Below are 15,331 nucleotides of genomic sequence, written 5' to 3' on the forward strand. Positions count from 1 at the left end.
ATTTTTCATCTAATAATTATGGCGTGCGTACATGATATATATGTTAAGCACCCCAGATCAAATAACTTCAAACTCTATATAAATTAATTCATATTTAATCTAATTTGTACTTTTTCTAAATCCAACACGCTTTTGTCATTCCTTTAATTAAATAATCATGCCCTAATACCTCTTTCTGTTACACCCCCAACTTACCCCCTTTTAGAGTCAACCACGATGCGATAGAGACGGATTATTTCGTCAGACTAAATTCTCAACAGCACACATCCTGACTTGCATAATCAATATACAGAAGGTAATAAATTAATCTAACTAAATTGCCACAAACATGCAAAATATATTTTATTTCATAATTCATTCATATTCATACACTTGTAAGCATGAAAATCATATCATGAAAACTTCTACACAAAACTGCTAAATTCAACATAATAAAATACGTACCAAAAAATCTATACACCCAAAACTACGAGGTGCAAAAGATGTAAATGTCACATCTGGTTACTCACCCTGATGCTTCTTACCCTTTCCTTAAAGTCAACAACATAGAGTGAGCTACAGGGTCAGTGAAATAACAAAGGAAAAATAAATAATTTTATAGACGGAGAAAAAACATGCATAATGATCATATGTAGCTCATATATATATCCACAACACATGTCACAACATGTTATAATCATATAAAATAAATTAAAAACATGTAATGCAATGAATCATGACTGTCGTATAAAACATGTATCTCATTCACTAATTGTAATCATAAGCATATTCATAAGAATTGCATAGTCATCAATAGTAATCATAGTGATGTCACTTGTAATTGTATAGGTCTCAACTATTTTTATGTCATTTCAAATCATTTGAGTCATCACCCAGCCCAAAAACTAATTTAACTATTGATAAAGATTGAGTCTCTCCCAACATAGTAGTTATTAATAACCCCGCTGATACTCATTGTTCTCTACTTTCTGTCTTCGTCTGATCCCAATAATTCCAAAATTTCACATCATCTGAATACCATAAATAAAAAATTTCATCATTCCCAATTATCTGTACTTACAAGCATTCATTTAATAACCTATCTAATACAACACTTGTGACATTCCTATAATTATAATTCATGTAATAAGAAATCATAAGCAATGCATAATTAATATGATAAAATATACCTGACAGTAAATATTTAATAAAATGCTCATCAAATCAATATCATTGAAAAATCATATTATAGATAATCAGTACAACCTAGCATTCACATAATCATGTGCAGGTATCCTTCAATATGTAGAAATTATAAACACATTCAAATATCAAATTACTTGTATCAAATCTTAAGGAAAGATATTATTTTTAAAACTTCGCATAGTATTATGGGATTAATTAAAATTAATTAAGCTTATAACTTCAAACTATTATAACTTCACATGGGCTTTTAATTCATATAGGATGCAATATATCAATTTGATCAATTCGATATGTAAAATTTTATAAAATTAACTCGGTCTAATTTCGCGAGATGCATAATTTAAGGTATTTTTCATAATTGCTAAAATTTTCACATGACTTTGGCAAAACTAGCAAAGACTTGGTATTACACTCTTTCGGTAGACTACAAAATCCATCATAATGTCTTTAACTTATAAATTTCTTCCAGTTCCAAATGCATAACACTCAAGATGGCCGACAATGCATCTTATCTTTCTCTCCCTCCTCTTAGATAGATTAGAAAATCCACCATTATGTCTTCGCTTGGTTATTTCCTACAGTTTCAAAAGTTTTTGCCTACCCAATCACGAAACAATTCGTAAATATTTGCATGGATTGTGTGGTGTCATGCATGTCCACAAGATGAAGCGAGCATTTTCTAGGAAGATAAACAAAAAAAAGGATAATGTGAATCATGCTCTTCAATCATTGTGATATGATTTATACAGGTTCATAGGCCAAGAAAAAAGCTAATCCCTACAAAGCACCACTTCTTTTAAAAAAATAAAATTTATATCTAAAAAATAAACTCCTGAAACAAAAGGAGAATTATTTTATGATGACCTGTACTATGCTAACAATTTTTGTACTTCTAACTCAAAAGTTTCTCTTCTAATTTAAAAAAAAGGTCGAGCCCATAGATTCAATGGCATCCTAAAGTGTATAGTGAGGTGAAATATTCATAATTAGAAGTCCAACAACATTTACAAAATTCAGAGCTTTCCCCTAACCATGCAAGAATATAAAGAGAAGCCTCATTTATGGCTCAACCTGCCTTTAAATATCTTTTGCTATGACCCTAAGTGAGCGCCACCAAAAAGGGGAGGAAACGGGGATGGGGGATCTCGGCTTGGGGGTCAAAAAGAACTTTAAGCCAGAATAAAACAACAGAGAAATATAAATAAGAAAGCTTAAAGAAATTTTCTTGAAATAAGGAAGACTCACAAGATGAGAAGTAGACCCTTGGCTTATGGTCGGAATGTCTGCAACTCATAACATAAACCTCCTTATATAGAGGAGGTGAGGTTAAAAGATCAGATTGACAAGATAATGTGGCCAGCTGAATGGAGAATAATTCCACACAACGTGGACGACCAGGATTTCTCCACATAGAAAGGAGATCCCCCACTAACCAAAACCACGGGCCGAAAAGATAAAACCGTGGGCGGAAAGGCACAGACGCACTTGGCCAAAAGATATTCTCTGGCCGACAGACTCAAATTATTGCTGCCCACTACAGCTCTGCATGATAACTACCTCTAAGCATACTCAGGTACCAAATACAGACAGTAAAAATACATATACTGACGAAAATACGTATATACAAGAAAAAGACTTTGATCGAATTTACACCCTGGAAATTAAACCTCTTTTCAGGCCTTGACAGACAACTTATGCGGCGACGCTGATGAGGCTGTCCAGCCTTTTCTCCATCTGTTGAACATCTAGTAAGATGTCGCTCCACGCATTGCCTTTTCCGGAACAACTTTTGCAATATGCTGTTTTATTTTCGTACATGCGCTGAAGAAATGCGTAGTTCATTAAGCACCTTATTTGTTTGATCTGATTCAATCCTTCTGGCAGCTCCTCTAAGTTTATCATGTGCATCCATAAATAATGGAAAATCTAAAAATTCTCATATCAATTCTCAGTGTATATCACTGACGTCTTTTGAAATATTTGGCAGATCAAAAGTGCTAGGGCAGCTTCTGTTGAACTCCTTCCTCCTAGCTTGTTGCATCCATTTGCGACGTAGTTCATAACGTTTGTCTGGGGTGTTATGATTCCATCCACGATCTTTGATTCTTTTGCGCGTCCACTGGTAATTATTTGATGTGATTTCAGAATATTCATCATCATTGAGAGGACTCTTCTTAGAACTTCTGGCGTCCATTCTTCACCTGTGAATAATAGTTCAATACTTTCTTCGTAACCTGAAATTAAAATAAAAGTTAGTCGAGAAAGTGAGTCAGCAAGAACATTGTTCTTCCCGTCTATGTGTTCAAAGTGAACAGCGATCCCCAGCCCGTTAATGAAGTCGGTGAAGGCAAACCATTTAGCCCTAGATGGTTTATTTTGGGCTGTTTTGTTGTAAAAAGAGATTATGACCTAGCAATCGGTTCGAAAAATAATTTTTGATTTGTCAAGATAGTGGATTTTTAAAGAATTTAGAATTTTCATGCAAATATGGATTTTTGCATCGATTGTGAATTTGATTGTTACGAACTTTCCACTACCATAGATACATATTTTCTCTGAAGATCGAGGATAATTCTTTGTCATTTTCCATTTATACTCCTCCCCATCCTTCCATGCAACCATCTGTTTCAAGAACAATAAAAACGTTTGGAGGAGAAATTTCTAAATCAGGAAGCTTTTGAACCAAATCCTTTATTTTGCAGATAAGCTCCCAATCATGATTCTTTAATCTTTTGTCTCCGTGGGGAGACGTTTTCTGATACAAGGGTCCAAGAAGAATTCCTAGGTTTGGAATGTAGCTGCGAGCGTAATTGAGAATTCCGAGCCAAGATCTCATACCCTGTTTTTCCTTTAATTTTTCATTAGGAAAATCTACTATTTTCCTAATTAGATGCAGATGGAGCTTGATTTTTTTCTTCCCAATGACTGCTCCAAGAAACTCTATCTCGTTTACGGAAGAAACTCTATCTCGTTTACGGGCTATCTTTATTTTTGTTGGTGATAGCACGAGCCCTTCTGATTTAACAATTATAAGAAATTTCTCCAGATGTTCCTTGTGATTACTTTCATTTTGCTGAAGATGCAAAAGCAAAAAGCGCAATATGACTCGAGCAGCCATACTAAACAATCTAGAACTCCCGGATGACTACGATGTTCTCTCAGTAGACCTCAATGAAGAATCATCTGATTCAATCTGTTCAATCTCTGAGGGTGAAGGAGCAAATACCCTCACATATATCTGCAGTGCCTTGGAAAACTGCCCTATTGAAGAATTCGGGCTAATGATGAAAGAGGACTACGGATGGAAGTGCTTGATTAAATTAAAAGATGATCAAGAGAAGTGCTCACATCAATGAGAGCACAACAAACCTATGAAAAGTCAGTACTCTCGTTGTTCTTATTGTTTTATTATTACAAATCCAAACATGAGAGTACATTACATCTTGTGCAAACTAACTGTATGCCCGCAATGTGCTAAGTTTTACCAAGAAATAATTGTGCAGAAAGAGTTGTCCCTACTACAGTTTCAATCCAAGGATAACTTAATCCATGAACTGGTAAAATACACGAAGCACTTGATAGAAGAAAACAGAAGGCTGAAAGAACAACTTTAGCAAGAAATGGAGAAGCACTTAGCTTAAGATATGCAGGAACTTACCCTAAGAGATAGGGGTAAAAAGGTCGTTATATTTGAAGACGACGAAGAAGATGATCCTGAACAAATTGATGAGCACGGTGCATAAATGTTGTCTGAAGCCTTGAAAGAACAAATACAAAAGCCTCCCAAAAGGATCATCAATAAATTGTTTAATTTAACAGTTACATTTGAAGTTCCAGGTGTGGAGCATTTCAAGTTAAAGATAATAATAGACACCAGAGCTACATCTTGTTGTGCCAACATTAATTCCGTTCCAAAAAAAATCTTGAATTATCAAGTTTTATTTAATGGAGTAAACTCCACTACAAATTCAGACAAGTAGATGAAATACGGAAAGACGTATATTTCAGAACACAGCTTCAGGATACCGTTAATCTATTGCTTGCATATGGAGATAAATGACGGTATTCAAATGCTTATAGGATGTAATTTTATTTGAAGCATGCATGGAGGCATGCGAATTGAAGGTAACACTGTTACATTCTATAAAGAAATAACTCATATTTCAACCACTACTGACATCGAAATTGCAGCCAAGTATATTCCAGGACTAGAAATTGATTATGATTTCTATACTGAGCTCCAACCTGAATCGTTATACTCCAACATAATCTCTAACGAAAATACTTTTGTTAGAAGATTCAGGTCATTATTTAACATGCTGCAAGATAATGGCTATATCGGGGAGAATCCACAGAAATATTGGAAGAAGAATAAGATCACCTGCAAGATCGACATAATCAATCCTGACCTTACTATCCAAGACCAACCTCTAAAGCATGTGACTCCTGCCATGCAAGATCAGTTCAAACACCATATTAACAGTCTACTGGAATTGAAAGTAATTCGACCCAGTAAAAGTAGACACAGAACGATGACAATAATCTTAAACTCAAGAACTACAGTTGACCCGAAGACGGCAAAGGAGACGAGGAAAAGAAAGGCTCGTGTTCAATTACAGGTCTTTGAACGACAACACACACAAAGACCAATACTCTCTACCAGGAATCAACACGTTACTGAAGCGGATCAGTAATAGCCAAATCTACTCAAATTTCGATCTAAAGAGTGGATTTCATCAGGTCGTAATGCATCCGGATTCTATTGAATGGACGACATTCACAGCACCAACCGAATTATACAAATGGCTAGTCATGTCATTTGGACTAAAGAACGCGCCTGCCAATTTTTAGAAAAAAATGATTTTTTGTTTTAATAACTGTTCTGATTTTCTTGCAGTTTACATTGATGATATAATCATCTTCAGCAAGAATGAAAGTGATCACAAGGAACATCTGAAAAAGTTCTTTGCAATTGTTGAATCAGAATGACTCGTGCTATCACCAACAAAAATGAAAATAGTCGTAAACGAGATAGAGTTTCTTGGAGCAGTCATTGGGAAGAAAAAAATCAAGCTCCAACCGCATATAATTAGGAAAATAGCAGATTTTCCTAATGAAAATTTAAAGGAAAAACAGGGTATGAGATCTTGGCTCAAAATTCTCAATTACGCTCGCAGCTACATTCCATACCTACGAGTTCTTCTTGGACCCTTGTATCAAAAAATGTCTCCTCACGGAGACAAAAGATTAAAGGATCATGATTGGGAGCTTATTCGCAAAATAAAGGATTTGGTTCAAAAGCTTCCTGATTTAGAAATTTCTCCTCCAAACGTCTTTATTGTTCTTGAAACAGATGGTTGCATAGAATGATGAGAATGAGTATGTAAATGGAAAATGACAAAGAATGATCCTCGTTCGCCAGAGAAAGTATGTGCCTATGCTAATGGAAAGTTCGCAACGATCAAATCCACAATCGATACAGAAATCCATGCTTGCATGGAAACTCTAATATCTTTAAAAATCTACTATCTTGACAAATCAGAAATTATTCTTCGAACCGATTGTCAGGTCATAATCTCTTTTTACAACAAAATAACCCAAAATAAATCATCTAGAGTTAGATGACTTGCCTTCACCGACTTCATTAACGAGCTGAAGATCGTTGTTCACTTTGAACACATAGACAGGAAGAACAATGTTCTTGCCGACTCACTTTCTCGACTAACTTTTATTTTAATTTCAGGTTACGAAGAAAGTGTTGAACTATTATTCACAGGTGAAGAATGGACGTCAGAAGTTCTAAGAGAAAGAGTCCTCTCAAAGAGGATGAATATTCTGAAATCGCATCAAATAATTACCATTGAACGTGCAAATGAATCAAAGATCGCCGGTGGAATCATAACATCCCAAACAAACGTTATGAACTACGTCGCGAATGGATGCAACAAGCTAGAAGGAAGGAGTTCAACAGAAGCTGCCCTAGCACTTTCGATGTGCCAAATATTCCAAAAGACGTCAGTGATATACACTGAGAATTGTTATGTGAATCTTTCAATTTTTCATTATCTATGGATGCACATGATAAACTCAGAGGAGCTGCCAGAATGATTGAATCAGATCAAGCAAATAAGGTGCTTAATGAACTACGCATTCTTCAGCGCATGTACGAAAATAAAACTGCATATTGCAAAAACTGTTCCGGAAAAGACAATGCTTGGAGCGAGATCCTACCAGATGTTCAACAGATGGAGAAAAGGCTGGACAGCCTCATCAGCATCGCCGCACAAGTTGTCTACCAAGGCCTCGAAAGAGAGATTTAATTTCCAGGGTGTAAATTCGATCAAAATCTTTTTCTTGTATATACATATTTTCGTCAGTATATGTATTTTTATTGTCTGTATTTGGTACCTGGGTATGCCCAGAGGTAGTTGTCATGCAGAGCTGTAGTGGGCCCGCAATAATTTGAGTCTGTCGGCCAGAGAATATCTTTTGGCCAAGTGCGTCTGTGAGTGGGTACAGAAGATGTCTTTCCGCCCACGGTTTTATCTTTTCGGCCCGTGGTTTTGGTTAGTGGGGAATCTCCTTTCCATGTGGAGAAATCCTGACCGTCCACGTTGCGTGGAATTATTCTCCACTCAGCTGACCACGTTATCTTGTCGTTCTGATCTCTTAACCTCACCTCCTCTATATAAGGAGGTTTTTGTTATGCGTTGCGGACATCCCGGCCATAAGCCAAGAGTCTACTTCTCATCTTGTGAGTCATCCTTATTTCAATAAAATTTCTTTAAGCTTTCTTGTTTATATTTCTCTGTTGTTTTATTCCGGCTTAAAGTTCTTTGTGACCCCCAAGCCGCGATCCCCCATCCCTATTTTCGCCCCTTTTTGGTATTTGGCAAGGCATTTGAAAATTGCTGACAAGGTTTGGAGATCAATCCTCACCTACACAATAATAAACTCCCATCTTGTGGTCCTTTTAGTAGGCTAAAAAACAAAGAATCCTTCATATGCTAAAATATATAAAAAGTAAAAAGTTATACAAATACACTTTCTACAGTAGCAAGTCAAAAAAATACCTGTTCGATCATTGAGCCATTAAGTCCCTTCAAGGAATCTGCACCCAAATCTAGCTCAAGCAAAAATCTTCTGCTGCCAAGATAACCCCATACTTCTCCAGTAAAAACCGCAAAAACAAGCTGAATAAGTTTATGAAGCGTTCATTAGCAAACAAAAGAAAATGAAAATAAAGACAAGATAGATACCATCACTGGTCCAATCAGAACCATCAATAAATGTGAAATGTTGATCAACACTTTAGCATACGGTTAAATGAACAAGAGAGATCGGTGAAAGATAAAAAGTAGATTCAAAGGACTATTTATAATATGTTTCAAGCCAAAAGAGAAAAAGAAAATGTTCTTTAATAATTTTGAAAATTAAACACCTCAGATCCTTAACTTCACTATGAGATGAATCATGCACATTGCGCTCATCATAAACTTAACAATATTGGTCGAAACGCTAGATTGTTTACTACAAACATGTGATATTATGGGGAACAAAATCAACTTGGGAACTAATCAAGATAAGTGTACCTACGGATGTCCTAATTCCACTGGCAAAGGGTCATGAGCATTCAAATTTAAAATGACAAATGTGGCAGTATGTAAAGGAAAATTTCTGCAATACATGACACTTGGATATGACATAGGTAATTAAAATTAGATATTGGTTTTCTGTGATGAAAGTAAAAGTCAGTTCATGTTTGCTCCAATGTCTAAAAACAAGATAAACAAAGTATAAATAAGGTACAACAAACCAAGCACAACATGTTTATTTCCAGATTTGGAAAGACAAGGTCACCATTGCTATCTTTTAACTCTTCAGCAGCATACTTAAAGCTTCACCAGCATGTCCACTCACACATTTAAACAATAATACAGAAGCGAAGCTAGTGAACAAATGAACTGACCTGTTTTTTAAGCTCACTCAAATTACTACCATGAGAAAGAGCGTCAACAGCAGCCAACAAAGCAATCAATCCCTGAGAATAGTTCACAGAAATATCTTCATAATCTTTGAGTATGAATTCATATGAAAGGCATAGTCAAAATGACCCAAACTAATCGATGAGTCTGCATTACTTCTAGGATCAGAAAAGCCATACCGACAAAGGGGAATCAGCACCAAAGCTAACATCACGGAAAAATGATGCAGAATCCATGGATGCCATCACAAGTATAATAGATTTTGGGGGCTCAGCAGAAGTAGTATCTATTGGTGGTAGTGAAGACCAGACACTGCCCTTTACATATAAAACAAGGAGACTAGTGAACACAGTTGGTCGTGATCTAGCATGAATTTCCACGGTAGTATAACACATTTCATACTCCACATTAAATAAATCATTCCATGTCTTAAACATTCTTTAAAGTTAGATATAAAAAATGATAAAAATATTAGGTTACTGCTATGAACAAGAAGCCTAATGGCTACGATTACAAAAGTTCCAGAAAAGAAAAACCAAGCAAAGCAACTGACATTTATTCCACACAACAAATAACAGATCTTTTCACTCTTATATACAAGGCATTACCATCCTAAAGAAAGCAAACTGAATTATTAAGTCATTATATTGCAGAAACATGCCACAGAAACTAGCTAATTCCAACCCACATTGACTTGAATTGAGTCAAATTATACAGCAGATTGTGCTAGCTCGAGATCAAATCGAAACACGAACACAAACATACACATGTGCACACTTGCTTGCACATGTGGTCATATGGGCCCACTCAACCTCACACACACACAGACACTCACAGATATGTATGAGTATGCTCACTTGTCCTCAGAAAATCCATCATCAAGCACGAATCTTGATACATTTCTGTATTACAAGCTTTCTAACAAGCCCAAGATCTTAAAATTCTTAAGTCATTAAGGTAAAGAAAATCACTGATCAAATGATTAAGCAAGAGTTGTCCAACTGTTTAAATTTGCGCACTCTGAGGAGAGCCTTGAGACCCGCCTTAATGCAATTCTAAAGAAAATGCTTCAAGGAGTATGCTTTAGCTTTGGTTGAGGCACGCCTCAAGATGGGGCTCGCCTCAATTCAGTTAAGCCTTAGCGCCTCTCACGCTTAGGCTTTTTTCCCATTTATTAGACGGCTTGAATACTAATAGAAGAAGCACTCTCAAATGCAATAGCTCCCCTCCCCCAATCAAGCTTCACAACATCGCTGCCAGCTGGGTGCGGCTGCCGCCACAACATGCTTCTGCTATAGCTACCCTTTACTCTTGTTGCTGCTGTTACTCAAATCTCTTGCAGTTGTCGCCGCCACCAGCTGCTTCAACTTTTGATTATTTATTATCTTATTATTTAGATCTATGGATGTTATTATGTTGGTCAGACAATTGGAGTGAGAGCAGTCTTCTATGTTAGACGCATCTTATGACTTCAATATTTTATTTTATTGTCATTTCATGTTCAACATTATGTCAGTTTGATGATTTGATAAATTGATGTTAACATTATATTTTTATTTTGTACAAATTTTTATGTGATATTGTACAACTTATGCATTTTTTTATTTCATATAAACTGAATATCTCACTTTTTACCAAGCGAGAATGTTAATATGTTTTCTTTAATATAAATATAAGATATAATGTTGAAGTATTATTTTTATCGTCTTATTTTGACATGCAATTTTCAAACTGTGAGGCTTTACGCCTTAGGCCATGTTGTCTCACAAGCGAAAAAATGCCACAATATCTACTCGCACTATTTTAAACATTGAGCCATCCAAGGAGTTTTTAGGATTTTGGCCAATATTAATAAAATATCTCTCAAAAATTAAAAATAAAACATCATTATCGGCGTGAAAGGGACTTGGACTTCAATTTGGGAAGGGCTTAGGGGTTGATCAGTTTACTGAAAAAATAATACAGTGTAAATAAATGCAATACATGAGTAATGTACTATTGAAATACTTTGATGTTGTTTGATTTTGTGTAAAATAAATGATCGAATTTATTCTTTTTGATTGGCTTGAAGTAAAATGAAAATAATATATTTCAAAGTCATGATTTTGTCGTGGGCAAAGGGCGCTAGCGACGGTGGTGCTCGGTGACGAGCAGCAACGATGTTGGTGGCCAACGACAATGGTGGTGGCCTACGAAGGTAGTGGCCGACAACGCCAATGGTGGTTGGTGGTGGCGGTCGGCGAAAATGATAGCGACAACAGTGGTTGGTAGTGGGGACGATGGCCAGTAGCAGTGGTGCCCGACGACGCCCGAAAATGATAGTGCTTGACGATGGCCGATGAAGGTGGGTGCCCAACGGTGGTTAGCAGCAGCTACTAACAGTGGTGGCCAACAGTGGAAGGCGAAGAAGGTGGAGGGCAAAGGTGGTGCCCAACAACAATTTAAATTAAGTTGTGGTTTTAAAATTAAGCCAAATCGAACGAATTTTAAATTTAGAGAAAGTGAATTGAAGGTTGAATACATTGAATTCCAATTACTTTCAAACAAAGAGCTAAATTTCAAAATGCATAGAATTAGAATGCAATGCACTAGAAATGTTGTCGATCAAATAACCCTTAGAGATTTAATAAACTCTTAAGATCATCTCAACAATAAACGCCAATGACCACTAGTAGCCACCATTAGTTAACTTCCATTATTTGACAATCATCATCTCAACATCATTATCCTATCATTGTCTGTCAGCCAAATAAACGTCGTTGATTCTTTATTTTAGGATTTACTTTAATTTAATTATGGATATATATGTGATTATAACTTTATTAAATAGTATTTTAACTTTGAAAAATAATGTTTCAATTTAATTTATATATGACTATAATTTTGGAAAATAATATTATTTTAATTTAGAAAAGTGAGACCAAATGAATCTCACATATTTGATAGTTTAGATGGTTTTGCACAGTACCACAAGTGGTACACTATCCCGAGGGATATGCATATAATTTATTGGCAGACTTAACCACCAAAACTAAAGAGTTTGTGACATCCGTTTGTTCTGCGAAACCCTTTTTTTATAAGCTGACAAGTTCATTTATTTAACATGAAATATTAAATAGGGTTTATATTAAATTTGGTTCTTAAGTTTTCTATAGAAGCAAACCCCTATAGTTAATTATATCTTAAATGATCGAGGTCATCTAAGAAAATTCTTGATTAAGATCAGTGGTTCTGTCTTCAAGATTAAAAAATTTAAGTTTCCAAGGTAGGACATAGAAAACTAAAAAAGGAATGACTCAAAATAGGAACAGTTATTTTCAGTAGTTAAAGGGAACAAAAAAATATGGGATGTAACAGATCCAAGGGAAACCCCGGTGACTTCCCAACTATCCTATTGTTTGGCTTAAACTTTGAAAAAAAGTTTTTTGAGTGTTTCAATCCTGCAAGTTATATTATTTAGGACTTACACTCGCACGATATCTGATCGTGCAAATGACATAAGAAGGAAAGAGGCTTTATGTCGTACCGAACGATGACCTCGGAATCCTAAAGAGAATTAGGACTTATAATGCACAATAGAGTGGTACAAACGCCTAAAACGGAAGTGATGATTTATGTCGCACTAAGCGGACTACCTCAAAGTCCTATGAGTTGTTTATTCTACAAAAATTCCAACTGAAGATCGTCCTTCACTTCGCTGTTGTGGTCTCAATCGTCGCCCTCCATCCGCTCACTTCCTCGTTCCGCTTCCTGGAAAAGATACTCCAAGCTTCTTAACATATCGGTCATAGGCTTAGAGGTTTTTGTGTGTATATATATATATATATATATATATATTATAGTTGTTTGGTCAGTGGCTCGCCATATGGTGCCTCCTAAACCGAGTGTCCTACTGTCTCTATCATAAAGACCCTGCAAGTCTATAGAAGTAACATGAATAATAAAAAGGAAACATGTTATAAAGCGCAGTGAATAATAAACAGTAATATCGCAAGCATGAACTGTATGTACGTGCAGTAAACTGCGGTAAAGAAAAATCGTGAGTAAAGAAAGACAGTAAAGTGTGCAGTAAAGAAAGTAAAATATTGTAAATATAAAACAAACCTGCATACATGACGGATCTACTACTCCTGTAAATGAGATCGTTATCGCAGGGGAAAGTAAACGAATTCAATGGAAAATTTAACAGATGGCAAGCATGCATTTATACAAATAGAAATGAATAGTAAAAGAAAAATCACCTGAAAATCTCGAGGAAAGCCACAAATAACTCATGGTAACTCGAAGAAAACCATTAGGAATACGAAAAAAATCCGAAGGAAATCATGAGTAATCTACAATGACTCGAATAAAATCATATGAAACATATGAAAAATCCGAGGAAAGAAAGAAAACCGTAAGCATACGGGTCGGAGTAAACTCATATTTTAGTTATTCTCGAGGGACTTTGAAGGCAACCATCGGTCATCCATATGTATATAGCCCGATATTCAACTAGAAATTTCCAACAATACAATCTTAGGAGGACAATCTTTAGCCCAGTACAGGTAATTGACAAGCAGACAATCAGTTTGTATTACTTAAAGTTTATATTTTGACATGCATATAGGCTTCATGCATATAAGCAAAATTTATATCTATTTTAGTCAAAATATTTTGTAAATAGTGTATTTGTTCTTACCGTTGTATTTTTAAAAATTTGATTGTCAACAAGTCGATCACACTATCGGGCCAGGACCGCCAGCAGCCTAAGAAGGCAAGGGTTCTCGCTAGTTTAGTGTCGGTGAATAATATTGTCATCCTACATTTGCACCAGGTCCCTGAGATGGGCCCTGATGTCATAGGATAAGATATTATTCTGCTCTACCACAAGGTGCTTTTATCAAAGCCTTGAACCCAAAAAAAAAATGTCCAACTTATGACCTTAACTTGATGGTTCATATATAACCATGATTATATATGTGCGTTTATGCTTCAGACATAAGCACCAAAACCAAACCAAGAAGCAAGGAAAGAAAAGAAGAAAAATGGGGTGAGAGAGAGAAGGAAACAATCCACCTGAAAGAATAAAGAAAAGAAAGGTGGATCGGCCCTCAAAACTGCGGCTCGATAACCCCCAAAACAAAAATGCAAATCCGCTTCAATGTAGCCAAGAAAACATTTCAAAATAGGTGCCCAAACCTGCTTTCAATTAGCTAGCAAAATGGCCCGATATTATGTCCGAAATGCTTTAAAACGACACCCAAAAGCTACTTCAAGGCAGTGCTAAAGTGTTTCAAGACATTGCATAAATTCCTTCCAAACATCCAAAATAAAAAACAAGGAAAAGCTAGCTGCAACTATCCTAAAGATTCAAACCAAAAGACAAAGCAAAGCTAGTTGCATTATTTCCAAATATGAATTATAAGAACAAGCTAACTGCCTCACGGGTATGGACAAGGAGAGCAAACCGAGTCCAACAATGGTTAGGGATTTAGAAAAAAAACCATTTTTTTAACTAAATAATTTTGTAGTGTTAAACACTTAAAATTTTCCAATTTACGCACTTTCTGCTTGCGCACAAAGCCATATCGAAATGGGTGTCCTCCCTAGCTAAAGTCGATGTTCCGGGCGCGCCGACGAGGTTTGTTTTGTCATCCGGGGTCGCCCGGGCAGCTTCGTTGACGATCAAGTCGAAAATACGCCAAATTTAATTTTCTTTAAAATTTCATTCCGTGATCGATTATTCTAGCAATTGATCCAAGCCTGATCAATACTGAAGCTTTCTACAGGTGCAGATGACGTGAATTTCAATATTTATGTGCAACGAGCACGCAAATTGTGGTATTCGCGCATCGTTAGAGTGCACAGAAGTCACAATGGATTTTCTAAGGCTTTAAACCCTATGGGTACTCGACTTGAGTTTCCTTACATTGATTTTAATCGACTCAACAAAATGTTGAGGATTTAGAACCATTCATATGAAACTGCAAGAAGTCAGGAAGTGGCTCGAATTTCTAGTTAGGGCGGGTCCCTGATTAGTCCTCTAAGAGAGTCTAACAGGAAGTCCTAAGTCTATATCCTAAGCTCTAAGGAGAAAAAGAGACCTCACCAAAAACAAGGTCAACACAGTCGTCTAACGACTATTGTATGTCCACTAATAATTGTCATCTCAACCCCCC

At 36.1% G+C, this 15,331-nt stretch overlaps 1 protein-coding gene across 1 annotated transcript in view; it reads right to left on the minus strand.

Annotated features, from left to right (window-relative positions):
* The window catches only part of LOC110030228 (nicastrin), an 88,673-nt gene that overhangs the window by 29,878 nt on the left and 43,464 nt on the right, over positions 1 to 15,331 (minus strand). Inside the window, exons 9-11 of the mRNA XM_020732842.1 lie at positions 9,350 to 9,482; positions 9,155 to 9,226; positions 8,259 to 8,378 (exon numbers count right to left, since the gene is read on the minus strand). Of these exons, the coding sequence (XP_020588501.1) occupies positions 8,259 to 8,378; positions 9,155 to 9,226; positions 9,350 to 9,482 (325 nt within the window). The remainder of the gene's footprint in view (positions 1 to 8,258; positions 8,379 to 9,154; positions 9,227 to 9,349; positions 9,483 to 15,331) is intronic.

Source organism: Phalaenopsis equestris, unplaced genomic scaffold, assembly GCF_001263595.1.
Source record: "Phalaenopsis equestris unplaced genomic scaffold, ASM126359v1 Scaffold000680, whole genome shotgun sequence".
Taxonomy (NCBI): domain Eukaryota; kingdom Viridiplantae; phylum Streptophyta; class Magnoliopsida; order Asparagales; family Orchidaceae; genus Phalaenopsis; species Phalaenopsis equestris.